Consider the following 21,763-nt stretch of genomic DNA (forward strand, 5'->3'; position numbering starts at 1 on the left):
GGCACCAATTTCAATGGGAGTCACCCATTCCAATACCTTTGAGGCTCTGTGCTTAAGAGCTCCTCGTCATGGGCCAGGCCCCCATTGTGCTCGGTGCTGCAGACAGCCCCTGCCCCAAAGAGTTTACAATGTAAGATGAGAGATAACAGCTGACAGAGCATAAGCAGAATAGTACCAGTGATATGCACAGCTGAACTAGGGTCCATTAAGTTTATCTGTGAAAGTTCTTCCCTGCAGCCTTGTCAATTGTTTTTCCTTTTTAAAAAGTGGAGTGATTTTAGTGATGAGGGCAATAGTCTAACAACTCTGCCTTACAGTAGGTGTACGGATGTTGGACGAAGCTCCCATTAGCTCTGGCAATGTTACAAGGGGCAGGCCCCCTGCTATGCCAGCCCTGGGCTTCCTACCCACCCCCATGGATGCCCCTCAGTCCCCACCTACGACCCTCCCTCCTTTTGCAACCTTTCTGGAATAGCAGCTGCCATTTTTGCCAAAGGGTTGTGAGCTCCTGGAGGCAGGGGCCAGCTTTTTGGTGTTTATGCAGCTGCTGACCCAGGCCTGCAACTCTGGTAATATCCATAAGCAGGGGGCTGGCAAGACAGCTCAGGCCCTTTCCTGGGTCACAGCAACACCCTGTTAGCCTCGTGTCTGGACAGGGCCCGGTGCCCCACAGGGGCAACGTGCCCCCTCGGGCCTGGCTGGCTGCTGGCAACTTGGCCCCTGCCCTATCCCAGCCCTTGGTGCCTGAACCTAGGCCCTGCCCTGGGTCATCGGACCCCTGGGCTCCTGGTGCCTAGACCCCGCGGTCCCTCACCCCGGGCTACCTGCCTGGGCTACCACGGCCTTAGGCCCCTCCCTTATCTGGGCCCCACACCTCAGGCCCCTCCCCTGTCCCTGGGCCCAACTCCCTGGGCTCCACCCTCCCCGGCCCCCTTGGGCTCCTGGTGCCTGGCCCCGCCCCCTGCTCTCTGGGCCCCCAACCGTCGTCTATTTTTAGCTCAATTAAGCTAATTGGGGAGAGGTTCATGACAAGGTCAAAGGTCAGATTCCCAGAGGCCTCCGTGCTCACACCTCCCTTCTCAGCCCCACCCTGCCAATTATTTCCCGGCCCGTCTCTGATTGGTCAGAGGGGAGGCGGGCCGTCCTTTAATTGGACAGAATAGGGAGGGTGAGACGCCTTCGGTCGCTTGTCAATCATCGCGTTCTGGTCTCAGATTGGTAAAGCTGGAGGCTGTCTGCCCTGTGATTGGAAAGAGGGGACGGAATTCCTGATTCTGATTGGACACCGGAGCTTGAGGGGCCCGCCCCTTTAGGTCACCTTATTTGTTGTTGCTGCAGCCCCCGGAAGAACTGCTGTTTCATTGGCTTCAGAGTCCGTCAGTTAACATAAGATCCACCCTATCATGACGTTTTTCTATTTTATTGGTCTGTTACCACCATGCTGTCCCAGTTGTCATTGGCCAAATTTTGCGCCCGTCCGGCCACTTCTGAGCTCTCATTGGTGAATCGAATTGGGGGGCCCGGCGATGCGTTTTCCGGAGCGGCAATTGGGCGAGACGGCTGGCAGGGGCGGGTCCGCTCGCCAGGTGCCCGGCACGGATTGGCGCGGCCGCCGCTTAACCCCGCCCACCAGCGGCAGGTTTGGTTGAGAGCAGCTGTTTGTGTGTTCGACACTTTAGGGGCCGAGACGGGGGGAGCCGGAGCCGGAGCCGCCTCAGGTACCGGGGAGCGGGGGTGGGGCGCGGCGCGGCCGGGGCCCTGGGTGGGGGCCTAGGGGGCGGGGAGAAGAGTTGGGAGGGGCCGGACCCTGGAGGGGGGGGGCCCTCGGGTGGTTGGGGGCTGGGCGCGGGGGGGCCCGGTCCGTGGCGGGGGGGGGAACTGGTGTCCGTGGGGGGGCAGGGGGCGGAGCCTGGGGGCAGGGGGCGGAGCCCGGCGTTGGGCTGGGCTGGGGGTGGCTGCCCTGGGCAGGCTGGAAGGAAGGGGGGAGACTTGGGTCTCTCGGGGGGCCCAGGGTAGTGGGATGGATGGGGCTTGGCAGCTGGTAGGGCTGCCCCATTGCGGGGAGGGGAGATCAGGGTGTGTCTTCCTGTAGGATGGCAAAGGGGCTGTGTATCCCCCCCCCCGCCCCACCCCGTGCCCCTGCCCCAGGGTTTGGGGTTCTTGAGGTCCCAGCAAGCTTTCTGGGCCTGCTGTGCCCCAGCCGTGCTCTGTCTGCTTAGGTGAGGGTACAGAGACTCCTTTCTGTTTCCCCTGTCCCCCTTTGCACACCGCTCTGCTCGAGGCCTGAATGCACCTGTCCCCAGTGCTGGGGCCTGAGTTCATTCTTGGTCCTCACACCTGCCCATGTTACTAATGTGCCTTTTCCATAGCGAGGGACAATACAGCACAGATGCTCGCCCCTCTTCCTCCTCCTCCTGGTCAGCCCACCAAACACACCAGCAGCTTATAGCTCTTAACAGCAGGGACACCTGGGGATGGAAGACACCACCTCATTGCGTTTCTGTTCTTGTGAGCAGACCTGTGCAAGTGGAACCGTGTAGTGTATAATTAACATCTAGGGCTGGTCTGTCGACTCAGCCTCCAACGTGTTCCTGGCTGGGCATTGCTGGTGGTTCATACTATCCAGGAGCTAACAACAAGGATTAGTGGAAGACGGGAATATTAGAAATTCATGGAGCGAATCCCACAGCCCTGAGGTGCTTCTAATCTTTGTCTTCCAATTTAACTCCATTAAAAATGCATTGGAACAGGAGATCTTCCCAGAGGGACAAAGTGGGAAAGTGATAAATATTTCTTTTATTGGAGAGAGCAAAAAGGGACTCTGCCTTCTAAATTGGGGCAGCTGGGAAGATGGGATAACCTGGTGTACCATCAATTATCAGGTTTGTCTCACGGGTCGTTCCTACTAGGGGCTGATTGCCAGACTCTACCTGGGAATATGGGTTAGTCTCTCAGCTGGAATCCTATGGCTGTCTCCAAACATAAGTAGAGGCTACAGTGATGGGCACGTTAGAATGCAATATGTGCTGGAATGTTTATTTTCAGGGCACTAGTGCCTCAAGGGCTCTTGGTATTTAGGTTAGTTCTTTCCCCTTCTGGGATGGCCGCAGTGCTGTCAGCTCGTGTTAAATTTTCTGTGTTGAATCGGATACTTTATTATTTGCATGTCAATTAAGGAAAGGAGGAAGTGAATCATGGAAGTTCAGAGATTGGGGAGGCCTTGTAGATCATCCAGTCCCCGCTATATTAGTGTGTAATTGCTACCGACAGTCTTGTCTCCTGTATCCGGTCTAGTTTTAAAGATTCCTGCAATAATGGTGCTTTCACCAGTTCTCTCTGGAGATATGTCTACCCTGCAATGTCGGTCCAGGGCTAGTAGAACTCAAATTAGCAGACCCTGGGATTGTTAACCTAAGGTTTGAGCGTCTACATGCATTTTTAACTCCAGGTTAGGAACTGTAGAACGCTGGGACTCCAGTGTCTACATTTCATCTTGCAGGCCCATGTTCAACCACCTGTATCTCAGACTTCCTAGCACCCTCCCAAAGTGTAGCTGCTCTAGCCCTTTGTTTGTGGTGCAGTGTGGGAAAACTTGACTGTCCGGAGGACAAAGAAAGTCAGCCCGTGGGATTGTGGAATACTTCTGGTGGACTCCCATGGTACATCTACATTTTGATAAAATATCCATGGCATGAGAGGATGGTCTCAGCTCCAGCCTGAATGTCTACACTGCAGTTTTTAGCCCTGGAGCCTGAGTCAGCTGACCTGGGCTTTGAGGCACAGTGCTGTGGGTTTTAGTATCAGTGTAGACATACCCTCACAGCACAAGTCCAGTGGGGCGGGGCTGCATCTACACTGCAAAGCAATAGGGCTTGAACCCTGGGTCTGGACTTGACTCAGCCTTGGACCCTCCGCCCCTGTGGGATCCTGGGACCCTGGGTTAGCACCATTTGTGTGTAGACAGAAGGGGGGTTAGGCTTGAGCCTGAGTTCAAATCCTGGTCTTAAATTGCAGTGTGGGCTTACCCTGAGAACTATTTCATCCTTTAGCAGATCTCTGCTTTTGGGAAGCTTTTCCTGACATTCGGGCTGAGCTTGCCTCCCCTTAATCTTGTCCCATTACTCCTTGCCATTGGCCCAACCATTTTCATTCTCCTTGCTTACAGAGTAGTAAAGCAGTGATGTGAACAACTTCCTCTAAGCGTGATGGAGGGGAGGAAGCAGATCTCCTGCTCTCACAATGGTTAAGCAGTGCTGAAATCCTTAAGGGTCGCAGCTGTGCTGTACTCTCTCGAACCCTACCCTGAATTTTCCCCTAGTCTTCAACTCAATCTCAGAAATATTTTCTATGTTCTTTAAGTGGCTTCACATATGCAACGCTTTCCTCCCTGCTTATTAATGTTTGATGACTGGCCTAGTACCCATATGAATTTTTCTAACTTCTTGTGGAGGGAAAGGAAGAGACGCTGCATTGTTAATAGCTAGAGCAAGGGACTGGGAGCTTGGACTCCTGGCTGCCACTGCCAGCTTTGCCACAGCTTCACTGTGTGAGTGGGGAAATGGAGGGTACATAGAGGGGAAGTGACTTTTAACCTCCTTTGGGTGTCAGGATCTATTAAACATTGCCAAGTGACTGCTGATCACCTCCCCATGCTCGCCTAGAACGTGGCTGTGTTGTTATTAGCCCTTTGGCCTGGCCACTAACATTGCTAGTGTAGCAAGGAGAGCTAACTCTCAAGTCACTCCTTTTATTTAAATCAATGCATGCTCTTGCTAGAGACAACTTGTGGGACCATTATTGCCTCTGTTCGGATGCATGGGGGAGCATGGCAGGGAATATCCTGGCCTATCTTGGGGGAGAGCCCTGCCTTCCAGGTGCTTCTTATGTGACTAATTTCCAAAGTTTACTATAAGCTCTGCACAAGAGCTTTCCATGCTGCGGGCAACATGCTCACCCCTCTTTCCGCCTGCCTGTGTCTGACAGTAAATCCCTGTTTTATTTTACACTTGCAACAAGTGGTTGCGATCGAAGGATAATCAGACAGACTCTGGCGGGGTCATAGAGACAAGTGACAGCTTTGTTGCTGGGTGCTTAATAAACCCGGTGTCCCTTAGTCTTCCAGCAATGCCATGAAAGCTTACCAGGCAAACGCTCAACTGGTGTCTGGAGAACTAATGCTTGCCCTGGGTGCAAAGTTTTATTAAGTCTTCCAAAATTCTAGTTGATCCTTTCCCAGATCACTACATCGCCCAATGCCTGCTGAAAACAAGCTTTAATTTAACAGAGTTGCTATATTGTGCTGGTTAATTCCATCCATGTATCGCTGCCTTCCACTGGATGAAATCAAAACTGCTCACCTTTGTTAGATAGGCCTTGTATTGCTAAGGGAGATCCTACTTTTTCCCCCCTCAACTGAAATGGACGTGTGTTTTGGAGCAGGAGAGGCTGGGTCCTGTCTCTGCGGCTCCTCAAGTTCTGTGTGAGTGTCGCATTAATTTGCGGACAACGGGGCATTCCTGGGTGACTGCAGTTGTTGTACAGGATATTCCTAATCTGTCTAGTAGAAAGAAGACTGGTGGCCCTTGATCCACCAGATATCAATATTGTGAGTCAATGAGCATTACCTCTTTAATGGTCAGTGGTGTGGAGTGACTTTACATGTAAATACCCTGGAGACAGAGGTGCTAATTATCCCAGCGGTGACTCTTAAAGCTTTGTTTGGTGACTGTAATTGGAACCGAGCTGGGTAGAGGTGGCCGGACTGCAGCGTAGTTCAGGATCCAGGATACGTATTGAGGAAAGAACCAGAGGCAGGAATGTACGCATTTTAATGGCAGCTATGACACAGGACTCTTAGTTTCAAATCCCCATGTAGACAAGACCCTCCATCACCTGTTGCAAGTGGCTTTTGGGCTTAGTTCTCAACAGTAAACTGGAGGGGAGGATACTTGTCCCTTTCCTGTGGATGCTGAGGATAAACTAGTGTGTAATGCACTTTGAAGACTAGAAAGGCTGTGTAGGTAAATGTCTCTTGTCTGAACAGTGGGTATGCCTGGGCCCCTGTTGAGAAGTCTCATACCTGGATGGGGAAAATGGTGGATCCATTGCAACCTTATTAATAAACGGAACAAGCTCCCAGCGAGCTGTATCAGGCTGTGCTGCTGTTATTTTGTATCTGACGGTGCATCACCAGGGCTCTTCAGGAACATAGAATATCAGGGTTGGAAGGGACCTGAGGAGGTCATCTAGTCCAACCCCCTACTCAAAGCAACTAAATCATCCCAGCCAGGGCTTTGTCAAGCCGGGCCTTAAAAACCTCAAAGGAAGGAGATTCTGCCACGTCCCTAGGGAACCCAGTCCAGTGCTCAAAGAGTCTCAAAACATCTCAGAGTCCAGAGCAGTGGCTCCCTTGTAATATGCTCTCATCTTCTCATTCCTGTGAGGAACCTGATCCTGCAGCCCTTGCCCCGGCAGAATGGCCACTGAAGGGAATGGGGTTCCACACTACTTGGGTGTGCACCGGGGTCGGATCTGTAACTCCTGCATTTCAGGCTTTCAAATACTGGGTGGTCAGGGTAGGATCCAGTTCGTTGCATCCTCTTCACTGTCTGGCTAGGTAATAAAGCGGGGTGGGGAGAGAGGGCTGATGGCAGATTTAACCCATGCGTGTGGTTTTGATGGCAGTGGCTTATGTTGTATGTGATTAAGACATAGGAAAAGTAACATTGGCAACAGGAAAGCAGTTAACCCAGACAGGCTGTTGCAACTCCAACTCCTGGGGGTATCTCCTGAACAGGCCCTTCCCTGAAACAAAGTTCTGCTATTAACACTCTTAATGACTGAATTGCAATGGATCGCATTCATCCCTGCCGCAACCCCACTGAAGTCAGTGCAGTGAAACTGGGGGTGATCTGATCCAAGGGTGGATATCTAGCTAGCTCCCTATGCCACGTATTTGTCCTTTCAGTGCCGGTAGTAGGGGGCAGGGAATCGGTAAGGAATGGGCTGTGTGGATCTCTTTCCCAGTTCTTTCACCCTGAACTTGCTCAGTGCATCAGAGCCAGTTGTTGAGCCCTGCTCCGCTTCTCAGGGTAATGAAATGGTCAGCCAAACTGACTCCTGAATCTCTAATGTTGGCAATGGAGATGTCCAAGTCGGCTGCCAAGCTGAAGCTTGTCAGCTGACTGCTGTTAAAACACCTTTATTGTAACTTGTGCAAGCTAAGGGTTGTGATGTGTATGTCACTGATGCAGAGTAAAATGGGGCTCCAAGGGGGTCCTCAATTTCTGGTCTAGCTGTTGGATGCTTTCTGGAAATGTTTTGCTTTGGTAAGTAACTTTCTGGACGGTAACTGTGGTTCCAACAGATGTTTAATATTAACGCAGATATAAAATTACTCTGAAAATGTCCAAAGGATGCTACGGCAGGTTACACGGATTTACTGAAAGATCTGAAGAGCTAATGGACTGAGGGCTTTGACCTGTTAGGGGTCGGATACCTCATTCTAGTTATTTCAGGTAGTCCATGAAAGAGCCAAATTTGGACAGTAGCCTTTTAAAGAAAGGTATCTATATAATCTATAGCAGTGGTTCTCAGCCAGGGGTCTGGGGCCCCCTGGGGGTGTGTGACCAGGTTTCAGGGGGTCTGCCAAGCATGACTGGCATTAGACTCACTAGGGCCCAGGCCGGAAAGCCAAAGTCCTGCCATGTGGGACTGCACCCTGGGGTCCCGAACCACACCAGCTTCAGCCCCAGTCCTGGGTGAAACCTGAGCAACATAGCTCTGCCGTGCCTCTCCTGGTGTGGGGCTCCAGACAATTCTCCTCCTGGCTTTTATATGCAGAAAACCAGATGTGGTGGCACAGCTGGGCCAGGGAGGTTTTTATAGCATGGGGGGGATTTGAGAACCCCTGATCTGTAGAAGCCCCCTTGCTTCAGAGGAGGGCTTTTCCGATTTAATTTCTTTGAGTTAAATTCATTCTTGATATTGGAGGAAGCTTCTGTTGGGATGGAGCTCTCTGTTTAGCGAATATGAGTGGACGGCTGGATCAACTACTCTGATCGCGTTCGGGGTGAGTTCCCGGAGCTTTCTTGGGATTGTAGTAATGTGTGTTACAGCGGTGGCTAGGGACCATCCAAGAACAGGACCTCACAGTTGGGCACAGAGTAGACAGTCCCTGCTCCGAAGAGCTGAGTCTAAAGAGTGGCTGCAACACTTGTATTCAGCGTCCCATCTCCATGCCAATCGCTGGTCACCAGTAGTACAACAGGATTTGACTTTTCTGGGAACCTCGATGAGCTGTGTTGGTTTGTCTGCTCTCGTGGCGTGTTTACACCATGAAGAAGCTTGGTCTTGTCGTGGGAGGGAAACCCAAGTAACAGAAGGAGCTCTTAGGAGGTGCGAAGTAGCATGCAGGTTGAATGTTCTTATGCCTGACACACAGCTCTGCCAGAGTCGCTTTATGGCCGTGGCAAGTGACTTCATGTCTGTGCTTTCCCTTCCCCCTCTCTGAAATGGGGGTGCTACTCCCTGGGGTATGGGAAGGCTTAATTCAGCTAGGTTCGTAAAGTGCTTTGAGATCCTTGGCTTGAAAGGCCCTGTCTGAGTGCAGAGAATTGTTGAGAGATGACCATTTATCTGGTACCAATTTACTAGGCACTTAGGTGACCTGAGCTGCAGTGAGGAGGAGGGTAGCTTGGCTTGTGTCAGCATCTTTATGCTGTAGAAGAATCTGAAAAGTGTCTTTGTTACTTTCCTGTCCAACCCCCCTGGAAGCCTGTGGTGACTTAGGGAACAAATGAAATGAGCACATCACCAGGAAGCGGAAGCTGCAGCAGTTGCGGAGAAGAGATTTGTCAGAATGGTTACAGCATCTTCTCACCTGCTCCCCAATACCAAACACCTGCTCGGGGGAGAGAACACCTTTGTTCAGACTGAACAATTAAGGTGTGAGAGCTCGGACCTCCAGCATAGAGGGAAGGCCAGACAAGGTTCCTGATTTCTGCGGAAGCCTTCAAAGGCAAAGCTGTTTTAAAAAACCCAAACAAACCACCCTTTGCAGGTCACCTTTAAGGGTCTGTGGTGACTGGCTTTGCAATGAGGTGGTGCTGTTGTCAAATCCTGGCTGTTGCTCTGAAATATCCTTCGTGTTTAGCCTCTTGTGACTTGCTGAAGCCAGCATACAAAGTGTTGTAACTATCCAGTGATTGGCAGGTTGAGAGAGAGGGTGGGGTGACCAGCAATTCACCCTCTGGGACAAGCAATGGGAATGTCTTCAGTTGGAGAAGCCCAGTATTCTTATTCTTCCAAGGGCCGGACTTCCGAAAGAGATCAGCTCGCGATGGGAGGCGCTGAGGACTTTCAACTCTGGCCCTAATTGTAGTTGCTTAACCCTCATATTGCTCCCTCTGTATCTCACTCTCCCCATCTGTGTCTGGCCTAATTTGAAGCTGTGCCCCGGTGCCACAAAGCAGAGAGTGGCTTCTAAGCATCGGAACACTCTGGCTTGTGCCAGCTTCCCCAGAATCACGCAGGACTCTCCCCAGGAAACTCTCATAGGATGCTGACGAGGTCATTGCTTAATCATTCCTCTCTCACATATTTAACAAAACAAGGTCCTCGAAGCGGAAGGAAGCGTTTCCCTGTCTTTAGCCAGCTCAGCTCCAGGAAAGCTGAACGTGCAGTACTTGGGTTGCTACCAGACAGCTTTGGCCATTATGGGCTTTGAAACCTTTTCCCGTTGTCCTTGGATTCTTGCTTTTTGAACAATAAAATGGTGACTGTCCCTCTTCCTTGGTGGGACTGGGAAGTATTGGGCTGCCCAGCGTTCAATTTGTACAAATCACAGCGGTTACAGTGAGCATTTCCTGCCAGGTTTTGGCCTTTAGTCTGCTTGTCTCAAAGCAGATGGGGAACGGGAAATGGCCAGGCTTTTCCTGGCTGCTCGCTGATAAGTCTTCAGATGACCCTTGTTTTCTTGTATACTTGGCCCTGTTAATGCTAACAAATCTTTGCTCCAGGGTCTGCCCTATAACACACCAGTCTTGGATCCGATCTCTCACCTCAAGACCTGGAAGCCCTTCCTTTAGGGTTTGAACTCAGAAGGAAAGGCCTGAGACACTGAAAAATGGCTAGTGATTTTTGGGTGTCTAATTTTAAGAGGCCTCAAGGGGACCTGAGCGCACAGCCTCTGATTCAGGTCTCTTGAAGGTGTCTCAGATTTGATAGCCACAATCAGGACTTCTGGAAAAATCTTGGCCCAGTTGCCTGCATTTGAGAAACCTGTCTGCCCTTAGCTCCAAGGTCACCAGTGCTGGCTATGGAATCCAGAAATGGGCTTCGGAGAGTAGGTAGGCAAACCAACCAACACGTGCTTTGCTAAATTCCCCCGACTCATCGCTAGGGGTGAGAATCCACTGGAATAAAGGGCTAAGCTGTGCCTCACAATTTAATCGGTTAAATGGTGAAATAAACAGACTCTGAAGTTTAATGCCATTTTCTTTCATTGCTCCCGATACCTTTTTGGCAGTTACTAACGTCCTAACGCAGATGTAGAGCTATTTGAATTAACACAGGTCAGCATCCGTTGTTTTCTAAGGGGATTCTAATAAAGAAGCATCGCTAGCATGCATGTGTTTTGAGGTCTTAAAATGCATTTCACATCAGATCGGAGGAACCCTTTCTCACAGTCTCCTAGTGCATTGCACAAAGGATTGAGTTGAAGGCCTGGTCTACGCTGCCGGGGTGCGGGGGATTGATCTAAGATACGTCTACTTCAGCTACGCTATTCTCGTAGCTGAAGTCGACGTATCTTAGATAGACTTAGAATCACTTACTTCGCGTCCTTACGGCGCGGGATCGACGGCCGCCCCTCCCCGTCGACTCCGCTTCCACCTCTTGCTGTGGTGGTCCGGAGTCGACGGCAGAGCGATCGGGGATCAATTTATCATGTCTACACTAGACATGATAAATCGATCCCCGATAGGTTGATCACTATCCCGCGGGTAGTGTAGACGTGGCTGAAGTCCTGAGAGACCTTAGGGACATATTTCAGAGTCGCAGCTGTGTTAGTCTGTATTCACAAAAAGAAAAGGAGGACTTGTGGCACCTAGTCTCTAAGGTGCCACAAGTCCTCCTTTTCTTCTTAGGGACATAAACGCTCAGCCACTGGCAGACCTGAGGTGTTGGCTACACACAAACTGGAACCAAAACAAGAGTCTGTAGTTCACACCTCTGCGATGCAGATGTCTGGGTGCTTATTTCAGATTGTGTCCTATTTCAATGAAAATCTATTCCAGTTATATCCCTACCTGGTTAACCCCCCTCCACCCACCACTTGAAATAGGACCCTCTGTTGTTGACTGTACACGTACCACTTTTGCCAGACTAGTGCACACCTTTTGGATGCTTCAGGTTTCAGAGTGGCTTATTTAGATCTTGTTTAAACCTGTTCCTAGTTGACTTCACGTCAACTGCAGTCAATTGTTCACACAGCCTCTGGCACTGGTCTAACTAAACGGGGTTAGACTGGTTTAAGTTAAACCAGCACAGCTCTGGGTGTAGTCAGCCTTCTGTCTCACCACGTCTTCTTCTTGAGAACTCCCAGCAGTATGGTCTTTTCACCCATTGCCTGGGTTGGGGGAGAACTTTTGGCCATGGGTAGTGGCTATGTGAAACTGACCAGGATTGCATCAATTTCACTCTGCAGCAAGAGCTGGTAATAGCTTTTTCACAGGGAAGGCTTTAAAATTTGGCGGGTGGTTAACTGAGCAGGGAAGGTGGCCTACCCATAGCCCTTGTGCGATGGCAGCGTGCCTGCACTGCGCGTGTGAGTGGGGGTCTCAAAATACGTAAACAAAAATTGACTCGACTGTCCCTCACTTAGGAATTTCCCTTCAGAACGGCAGCGATGAAATAGGTCAGTCCCTCCGTCCTGCCCCCAGAGAGCCGGGGCAGGGAGGGGAGATGAGCAGATGTGGAATTTCAGGCCATTTGCAGTAAACAGAACAGATGCATTCAGGCTGCAAATGGGGCCTGAGCTTGTTGCTGCATAACAGAGTTCTTGAATCCTCCTGCCCCTTCCTAGAACAGGTCAGAGGCTCTGCCCTGGCCCTTGGTACCACATGGTGCAATGCGCGTTCCTATCCAGGAGCTGTTTGCTACTTCTCCAGGAATGCAAGTGAGACATCTGCTAGGATTGCTGACTCACTCAGTTGTAAGGATCCAGCTTTTTCTTTCCCTCCTTGGCCCGATTTCTGCTTGTCAGCTTGCTCCTTTTTTAAAGCTTACCTGCCAGTGAGGCTCGGGCATCTCTCTACCTTAATGTATGGGAGAATCGGAGCTCTTGGCAGGAAAGGGAGCGTGTCCTAGTAGGTGCAGTAGGCAAGTCGGACTCCCGGGTTCTATTCCTTGCTCACCCTGGTGTGTGGTATGCAAGGCGGTTACTGATCCATAAATCCAACGGAGATAACGTCTGAGACCAAAAAACTCGGAGCCCTTCAAACTCTGTAGTGTTGTATCTGTACCATGTGCTAATTCGTCTCTCCCTCTTGTGTTTCAGGAGAGTTGAGCCTCTAGGATACTGTTCCTTGGCTCAGAACCAAGCCAAGAGCTGGTCAGTGGCACGAAGGTTCTCCGATCCGCTGGGGCGCAGGCTGTGACCGGAATCCAGGCCATGACCAGCAGAGGAGCTGCCAGGCCGAATGGTCAGTCCCAAGCTAGTAAAATCTGTCAGTTTAAGCTAGTGCTGCTGGGCGAGTCCGCGGTGGGGAAGTCCAGTCTGGTGCTGCGCTTCGTCAAGGGTCAGTTCCACGAATACCAGGAGAGCACCATCGGGGGTAAGTGCTGTGCGAGAGCATGGGGGTGTGTATCGAGGGGGTAGATGCAGACTTCCCCACAGTCCTCTGGAGCTCCTGGCTTCCCTCGCTCCCCACCTGATTAGGGCCCAGCTGCCCTTGGTTGGCCATTGCAGAACCTGCCTTATCACTGTGAGCAGCCCAAGGCCTGTCATGCCTTCAGAGGGGCCCAAGTGAGTAGCAGGGCGAGGCACAGTGGTAGTTGGCGTAATGAATCCATGCTCCTTCCAGAACTACCTGCAGCCTCACTGTATGTACAAGGATGTAGCTGTGACTTGCCGACGCGCCTGAAAGAATCCCATCGTGTGTGTGAAGATGGTACAGCCAATTTTCAGACCACGGCTGAGACAAGATAGCACAATGCACCTTGGATTAATAGGTGGCATGTCTGTGTAATGGGCAGTGAGCCAGTGTTGTCCAATGGCTAGAGAACTGAAGCAGGAGTTGAGACCTGAGTTCTGTTCGTGTGCATGTGTCACTACCCCCTCTGTAAAGTGGGGACCACCCTGACCCACCTTTCATTGCGAGCTTGGAGACTTGCAGTAGGGGAGGGCTGAGGAAGTGCTGAGTGATCACGGGGGGAATCCCCCTGGAGACGTGTTCCTGACTCCTTCAGGGCCCAGCGGTGGTCTGACACCTGGGTTGCTCGCCACCTGCGTGCTCAGTCTTGGCTCCTGTAGAGCCTTTTTAATGTATTTTTTGCCTTTTCTCAGCCTGTCTTCCCCCCTAGCTTGGGGGGACCGACAGTGCGCTCACGTGGCCAGACAAATCCCTAGACATCAGTTAGCGTGTGGAACTGGGAGCCAGGACTCCTGGGCTCTGCTGCGGGCAAACACCACCCCATTGTGTCTGTTTCCCTACCTTTGCAAGGGGGACTTAAGGGTCAGTTAGGTTTGACAGTCACGTGCAAACCCTTTTTACTGAGGGGGAGGGGGGCGCTGCATATCACCAATACTCTGGCCCCAAGAGCTGCGGGGAATGGAACCAGGCTCCTGAAGGCTTATGTCTTTGAAAGGTGCTAGGGCTCCCAACTTAACACCAAAGGGTGCTGTGCTCCTCTGAAAACCAAGCCCCTTTTAACATGATTGCTAGTCCCTCTTGAAAATGTAGGTCACAGTATCCTGCTCTGGCTCGTGTTGCATCCCGCACGACAGCATTGGGATGTGCCAACCTGCCTGGGCACAAACACTGTTCCTGTTTGTATCCCCCACGTATGACGGATCGGGAGACGCTAGTGTCTGTCAAACTCCTTAACTCAGCCACAAACCCCCAGCTCCTTCCTGAACACAGGACTGGTTCCTGATTGCAGATGCCATGTGAGCCGTCTTCGATCTCCGCATAAGCGTGCAGCTGGGTTTCAGCAATAGGGGGTGAATGTTTATGTCAATGTCCAAACTTGAAATGATTAACCTGTTCCTGTGTGAACGATGCCTAGAGAGCAGCATGCTCCAAGGTCCTAGATTCGGAGTCAGGAGACCTGGCTTTGCCAACGACTTGCTGTGTCCCCTTGGGCGAGTCACTTCCCCTTCTGGGCTTTGCCTGTCAATCTACTTAGATTGACAGCTCTCCAGGATAGGGCCTCTCTTGCTGTATGCACAGAACCCAGCGCAACGGGCTGACTGCTACTTGTACTACTGTCTCCTTTCCTCTCAACAGCGGCGTTCCTCACACAGTCCGTCTGCCTGGATGACACAACAGTCAAGTTTGAGATCTGGGACACAGCTGGCCAGGAGAGATATCACAGTCTGGCCCCAATGTATTACCGGGGGGCACAAGCTGCCATTGTGGTCTATGACATCACCAACCAGGTACATTTGGAGTTCTCCCTTAGCTTTCCTGGTGCCAGGGGGAATAGGGAGGCACGGAATTGTCCCAGTCTAGGAGGAAGGATGGTCTCAGGGTTAAGGCAAGGAGCTGGGAAACCTGGGTTCTGTTTCTAGCTTGGCTGCAGACTCGCCCAGAGTCTGGCAGGTCACTGACTTTACGCTGTCCTCTCTCACCTTTCTCTTCCAGGAAACGTTTGCCCGAGCGAAGACATGGGTGAAAGAGCTACAGCGGCAAGCCAGCCCCAGCATCGTCATAGCCTTAGCGGGCAACAAGGCTGACCTCGCCAACAAGCGCATGGTAGAATATGAAGTGAGTAGCTGGGGTTTGTGGACTTGGCTAAGGCTTCCCAGCCCCCCGAGTTCTGCCCCTGGCCTTTGAAAGCCTCTTGGCATCTAGCTGCAGCAGCCCGGGAGTCTCTGCTCTGGTCAGGGGCCGGCCAGCCGGCAGCTTTTGGGCCCGTTGGGCACATGCTGTCAGGTACGCCCAGTGGCAGTGAGAACCTGAGTACGGTGGCTGCACTAGGAAGGGGAAATCTAATCCACACAGGAGCGGGGGGGTCTGCAGCAGCGTCGCTGCCCACAGTAAACAATCCTTGCCGTGTCAGCAGCCCCTCTGAGCGGCACGGGGCGTTCTCCACCCTGCCCTGCGAGGTGGATCACTGCTCCCGTCTCGCTGGCGGGAATCCATTCCCACTGCTCAAAGGGCAGCTGGCTAGGCCTGTCAGCACAGCCGAGCCCCTGCAAAGCGCTGAGCGGCGTAGTCTCTGCAGCAGCCTCTCAAAGCCTCCGACAGAGCAGCGTTTGCTGCTTTCTGCCTCCAGTCCATTGTGGTTAACGGTCCATCTCTGGAGCTGCTGGCTTGGCTGCATTGCAGAGGACCTCGGCCTCTTCTGTAGAGGCGGGACTGTCAGTGCCGGTAAAAGGGCCTCGTTGGTGGGTCTGGCCACCACTCACCCTTCCCACGCCCTCCAGGCAGGAACCCCCCGGAACAGTGATACTTGTGTGTCTGTTACAGGAGGCACAAGCCTACGCTGATGACAACAGCCTGTTGTTCATGGAGACGTCTGCCAAGACAGCGATGAACGTTAACGATCTCTTCCTGGCAATCGGTAAGGTGTGGGTGCTGGACGGCATCCGCCCCAGGGCAGTAGACAGGCCGAAGGTGCCCCTGGCCTGCTGCAGATCCACCAGGCTTCTGTGTCGGGAGCTCTGCACCAGGTGGCTGCGGGAGGCAGTTCCCACCTGAGCTCTGTACAGATGCTGATTCATGCAGCCCATGTGGAGGGCTGGAACCCCATGGGGAGCCCCCCTTCCTGTCCTGCTCCAGGACATAACGTGGTTCCTGAGGGTGTTTCTGGGGGCTGGGGGGGGGAGCTTACTGCTGAATATTCAGTAAGGAAGCAAGCCGTGATTTGTTGTCAGGCTCTGGTGCGGGGTCAACGTGGAGGCTCCATGCTGAAGCAGCATTAGCCTTGGAAGACTCGGAGGGGACCAGGGACGAAGATCTCCCTTAGGGAAGTGCCAGGCTAGCCTTTGCAGTTACGGATTACGCTGCTGGGTCTTTGCCCTTGAACACCTTCCACATCCCTGCTTGGTCACGGAGCTGGCTGAAACCGTGGCTCCTTCTCACATCTCCAGGGCTGCCTCATTTCTGATTTTCTTAGCACCTTCGTCTTTAGTGCCTTCAAATCCACCTGGGCAAACAAAAGCCCTGGGAGCTGCCACTTGCGCAGAATCTGCATCGCCTGGGACGTTTCCAAATCTCCGCGTCCACGTAAAGGCCCTGGGAGCTCGGCTGGCTCCTTCTGGCCTGGGTGGAGCCTGTAATGGTCGGTTGTGCAGCAGGACCTGCACGTGAGCTTTGAGGGGAGCAGGAGCGACTCCAGCCAGCTCTCCTGGTGCTGGCTCGCTCTGGAGGGCCGTGGGGGACGCAGCAGGACAGGAGCCGGGTTCCCCCGAGAGCAGAGTGGTGGTGGGGGCAGCTGGGAGGTGGCTCTGAAATCCAGACTGGAGTCTCAGAAATGGGCCATCTGAGAGCCGGCCCGGGCAGAAGGTGGTCAGCGGCGTTGCTGTGGCCCAAGGGGCTGGGAGGGGAGCAGTTGCTGTTACTGCTCCCCTCCGTCGGCCTCGCTCACTCTCCCCTCTCCCCCCCTCCAGCCAAGAAGCTGCCAAAGAGCGAGCCCCAGAGCACGAGTGGCGTGGCGGGAAGGAGCCGAGGCGTGGACCTCCACGAGCAGAGCCAGCAGAACAAGAGCCAGTGTTGTAGCAACTGAAGGGTGGCTTTCGAGAGAGGCCGACGCGAGAGGAAGAGCTAAGATATAACCTCCATTCCCACCCCTGCCCACCACACTTCACCTCCCCTAACACCGGCGCACCGACACCCGTCTGAACCGAATCCCTCCTGATGCCTCTAACTGCACTTTTTAATGCTTCAGAACCACCGCCAGACACCTGTCCCCCCCGTCCCCCCCCCCAGTGACAGTGGAACTAGATCGACCGGGGACTTGACTTCCAAAAACCAAACTCTTCGCTTTGTATTACAGGTGCAAATAGCTACCTAATTCTGATTGATTCCTCCCTCCCCCCACCCCCTCTGTGTTCTCGGTCCTGTAACACCTGTCCTCTTCTACCCATCCCCCCCTTTATTTAATGCTGGGGGGAGGGGCCCAAAGGAGGTGGAAACTTAACCCTTGTAGGTTTATTTCATGAAGAATAAGTTGAATGGGGACCTACAGAAAACGCTATTTCTGAGGGTGTCTTGTGGGTTTTCTCTTTAATTTTTATCCTGTTTTTTTCATCTGTTTCAATGTTTGGGGGATGGGGGGGAAGCTGCAGTGTCCTTAATTTCTTCCTGGGTGGCCTTTCCGGCAAGGGAGTGGAAGTGGTGGGGGAACGGGGGGAAGTGAGGGGTGGAATCCTGTGCTCTAGAATCAGGCCTCCTGCTGGCTAGCATGGATCGCTGTGAAGCGAACACAGACAATGACTCTTCAGTGCTGCGAAGTCTCAGCAGCATGAATAGAATCATGAACTACGTTCCCGTAATCCCCCTGATCTTGGTAACGCCAGGCCAGTGCACCCAGCGTCAGCTGGTGGATGGATTCTACAGCTGTGTGGCAAATGGTATCATTAATACTGACTTGGGTGGGGGTGTAAAACCCCAAAGTTTCGGCTGCGCCCAGTATCTTGCAGTGATACGCCCCTCAAGAGCTCCTGGCCTCTCGGAGCTGTTGGTTTATTCTTCCCCCATCACCAGGCGCTCAAATTCTCTGGTTTGCACTTTAATCTCCAGTCTGTCCAGTTGAGCTTATCTTGTCTTGGGCCACATTCAGTTTAAGCTAGCTGGAGGGCTCCTGGGGGGGGGTCACCGCACTGATTTCTGCTGCTCCCTCCGCGAAGAGGAACCCACCAAAGGTTTTATTCTCTGGGCTCCAGTCTGCTCCTATGTGCAGGGAAACTGGGCTCACTTTGTCTGTTACACTGCAGTCCCAAGTGACTAGCAAGGATCACTTCAGAATGGGGGGGGTCATAAAATAGTCCCAGAGCAGGGGTGTCCCCTCTTTGTCTGTAGGAGGGGGTGGGGTGGTGAGCGTGCTGAGCAGCAAACCTAGGGAGCTCCAGGAGGGACATGGGGCTGGGAGTTGGTGTTAAAGAAGGTGAGGCCATGCAAAGGCAGAGGACCTGCCTTCCTGGTCCTGGGAATGGCAGCTGTGCTGTGTACTTCCCCTTCCCTGTGCCCCTGTCCAGCTCAGCATGTGTGGATCGGCTCCCTTGCCTTTCTAGCATGGGCTGGAACTTGGGTGAGGTGGGGAGGGTGGATGATGCAAGGAGAGTCTCCTCCTCCCTCTGGGACGCTGGCGAGGGCTCGGCCCCTCCCCATGGAAGGGGAACACACTGGTTACCTGGAGGTGCCTGCCAGGAGAACCTGCAGGGGGAAACTGACATCAAAGCACAGTCCAGTCTGCCTCCTCTCTGGGCGCTGAGGGAGAGGGGTGTCACTGCTCCCAGGGAGGGTCTTTCGCACCTCACACCCACGCCTGCCCCAGCTGGTTACGGCGGCAGGTCACAAGCACCCAGCCTGGCTGCACGCACTCCCTGTCTGTGTAATGTCACAAACTCCGCTCCACCGCTGAGGGCCCCTTGGAAATACAAGCTCTCATGTGCAAAGTAGCCGCATGTTTTATTTGGGCTGTAAATAGCGCTTGGTTCTGTTGGGCTGGATGGGAAGCCCCCGGGGTAGTCCTGGAACAGCTGATCCCAGGGCATCAGAGCAGCACCCCCGTAGCTTTGTTAATGATAGAGCCGCTCGTAGCGGGAACCTCCTGTTACAGGGGTTGCCTGTTCAGACAGTCTTCCCTGGGGCTTAATGTACTGTAGCAGGTTCCAAACTGGACAGCAAAACGGTCCTGGTGCCCTGCCTGGATACAGGGGGAGACCAGGGCACGGAGTCTCTTGCCTCTGGCTCTGAGCTGCCCTGAGTTGCCCGTGGATATGTTGTGACCTGCCGAGGATCCTTGACACACCGTTACTGCTGGCACTAGCTGGCGGCTTTCCTTCGGTGCCTAGGAGGCTGACGGCCACAGGCTTAACTTTACGTCTTGTGGGAGTCTCCCAGAGCAGGGACAAAGGGAATCTTGCACATCCCCCTGCACCTGTTCTCTGGATGAACTGCCTCCGGTGCTGTCAGTCCTGGCCCCTTCTGCCGGCTCAGTCGTATGTTGAGAATCGGCCGGCCCCTCCGCACTGTTCCTGCACTGGCTGTCCCGGGGAGAGCCTGCGAGGGAGCTCGTGCCTTGCTCAAGGTTCCCAGGCTGAGATGAGGATGTCGCCCTGTGTGTTTATTGGGGGTGTGTGTGCGGGGGGTGGCTTTGAAGTGGGATCTCTCCAAGGGGGAGAGGCCCTCCCCCAGCACTAGCCAAACTGGAGCCCCAGCATCTTGCAGGAAGCAGGCTCCTGTCCTCCTCTCGTTTTGTATTGTCTAGTCAAGCAGAGTTGAAGCAGCGAAACAACTAGGCAGGGGAAGCACCAGGCCCAGCCCAGGACGGGTGGGAAATAGATTAGGAAGTGGCTGGGAGGCTGAGCTAGCCTTTACCATCACTCCTCGCTGAGCTGGGCTGTGCGCGGGGGGCCCTTTCTTGCAGCCAGGAGACCTTCGGGAGGCTGAAGCGTGGCATGGCCTCGTGGGTATTCGGTTCTTTTCTCCTCCAGTCCCTGCAGTGACATGACATGTAACTTCCCCCTGCCACTAACACAAGGGCGTTGTTGGAGATTTCAGGCTGCACTTCTAACGTACATGGGGGGCTTTGTCCTTGCTGGAAAGACTCTTTCTGCTCGGTGGAAAGACTCTGCTTACCTGTCCGACAACCAGTGCTCTTCGTGCAGCATCCACCCTGCTGGCAAAGCTGGAACGCACAGAGCCTGTGTCCAGAGTCCTCTACATTCACCAGTGTCCATAACCCTCTTACAGGAGTGTGTGTTTTCTGGCTAAATCCCTGGACCAAATTGGGACACTGCAGCTTTTGAACCCCCCCCTGCCCCCCTAATCCCGCTTGCCTTTTTTTTTTTTTTTTTCTGATCAGTTGTTTTTGCTTTGAGAAAGCTCCTACATTGCATTTAAAATAACAATCATGGTAACAGAATTTAACGGCTGATTTACCAATGTATTTAATGTCAGAAAAAAATCCGTGTATTAAATGAAGCTGCTGTTTTATTGTGTCTGGAGCTAGCTGGGGGGGTATGGAGGGTTGGCTTCTCCATCCCGGAGAGAACCCGCTCTCCTCCTGGCTCCTGTGGGGTCAGATCAGGGGAGCAAAGGAATTGTTTCTGAACCCCCAGCCAGCCGGGCAGTAGACATGTGAAAATCTACTGCCTCTCAGCCCCATCCACGGACCCCAGGGACCGAAGGGGGGGAACAGCTGAGATTTTAACTCACCTGTGCTGGGCCTCCCCTTCACGCCCGCAGGGTCTGTGCTCGTGACCAGCCATTGAGGCAAACCGGAATGATCCTGGGTACCCCGAAGGCAGTTCCCCTGCCTGTGCGCCCAGCTCCCCCAGCCCAGGCCGGGCTCTGATCCTGGGGTACTGAGCACAGCAGGGTGCAGATCCCCTACGGCTATTGCAGAGCTGCTCTCGCCCCCAGCCCTCTCTGGAGGAGGGTGCCTGGAGCACAAGGCTGTAGTTGGGGGCTTAGGCTTGTCCTTTGCCTGGCTGGTCAGCAGAGGGTGCAGTTGAGCAGCCTGTAAGCCAAAGCTCATGACTGGCAGGGCCTGGCCTGGCACCAGCTTAGGGGTGTCACCGGATTTATCAAGGTGCCTGTTGGAGGGGGTTGAGTGTCACATGCCCCCCCCCCCGCTCCCAAACAGGGCCAGCCTGAGCCCAGCTCCCCAGCACCCACCTGCACTTGCTTTGATGTGAATTCCTGGGCTGGGGCAGAATCCCACCATGCCCAGTGAGCACAGGTGGGTTGCCCCCCTCTGGGGGGTGATAGACAAGGGGTTTCAGTCAGGCCACCTGATGCTCCCACTGAGGGAGTGTGACTGGCAGGAAACCACCTCTAGCCTGCAGCCAGGTCGGGCTACGGACGTGCTTCTCGGGAGCTGAGAGACGCAAGTTGAAGGCCCAAGTGGATGGGACTGGGTGTCTGTCTGTCTGGGCACCAGCTGCTTCAGGCTCCAGGTGGTCAAGTGGCCTGAGCAACCTCTTTCCTCGGCTCTAGCAGTCTCTGTTCCTAACGCCTCTTGTGACCAGCAGGAGCCAGGAGTGTGAATGCATGGCACAGCGGGGTTGCCTCTCTGCCCCCGCCTGCTAAGAGCTGGGCTGATGTCACCATCCACAGGTGCAGAGTTAAATCAACAAGTGACAGGAGGGGTCAGGTTGGGTCCTAGGCGAAGGCGAGGGAGACTGTGATTTCTCTGCGGCTGGGGCGAGTCCAGGTCGGAAGCAGGGGGAAGTCCTGTGTGTCCATGGGCTGGCCTGAGGCTGGTTCAGCCCAGTTCCTACTGGGCATGATTGGTACCAAGTGGCCTCCTGCCTGGCAGCCTTGGCACTGGCCTTAAGGGCTCGTGTCATAAATATACAGCTAAGGGT

The 21,763-nt window shown here is 53.5% G+C and overlaps 1 protein-coding gene across 2 annotated transcripts; it reads left to right on the forward strand.

The window, feature by feature from the left end:
* The first annotated feature begins 1,614 nt into the window (after window positions 1-1,614).
* RAB5B (RAB5B, member RAS oncogene family) lies at window positions 1,615-20,387 on the forward strand. 2 transcript variants are annotated; one of them, XM_048831653.2, is made up of 6 exons: window positions 1,615-1,718; window positions 12,560-12,836; window positions 14,511-14,662; window positions 14,868-14,990; window positions 15,696-15,789; window positions 16,838-20,387. In XM_048831653.2, the coding sequence occupies exons 2-6, from the start codon at window positions 12,674-12,676 to the stop codon at window positions 16,951-16,953; spliced, it is 648 nt and encodes a 215-aa protein (XP_048687610.1). In that variant the 5' UTR covers window positions 1,615-1,718; window positions 12,560-12,673; the 3' UTR covers window positions 16,954-20,387. The 2 variants fall into 2 exon arrangements, with proteins under 2 accessions (XP_048687610.1, XP_048687611.1); XM_048831654.2 differs by lacking the exon at window positions 14,868-14,990.
* The last annotated feature ends 1,376 nt before the right edge of the window (window positions 20,388-21,763 follow it).

Source organism: Caretta caretta, chromosome 20 (genome assembly GCF_965140235.1).
Source record: "Caretta caretta isolate rCarCar2 chromosome 20, rCarCar1.hap1, whole genome shotgun sequence".
Classification (NCBI taxonomy): domain Eukaryota; kingdom Metazoa; phylum Chordata; order Testudines; family Cheloniidae; genus Caretta; species Caretta caretta.

Excerpts from the sequence above, each read along its gene's own strand:
- RAB5B (XM_048831653.2), top strand. The coding sequence starts at position 12,674 with ATGACCAGCAGAGGAGCTGCCAGGCCGAATGGTCAGTCCCAAGCTAGT. Across the intron at positions 12,837-14,510 it reads CCAGGAGAGCACCATCGGGG|CGGCGTTCCTCACACAGTCC; the intron begins GTAAGTGCTGTG and ends TCCTCTCAACAG. Across the intron at positions 15,790-16,837 it reads CGATCTCTTCCTGGCAATCG|CCAAGAAGCTGCCAAAGAGC; the intron begins GTAAGGTGTGGG and ends CCCCCCCTCCAG.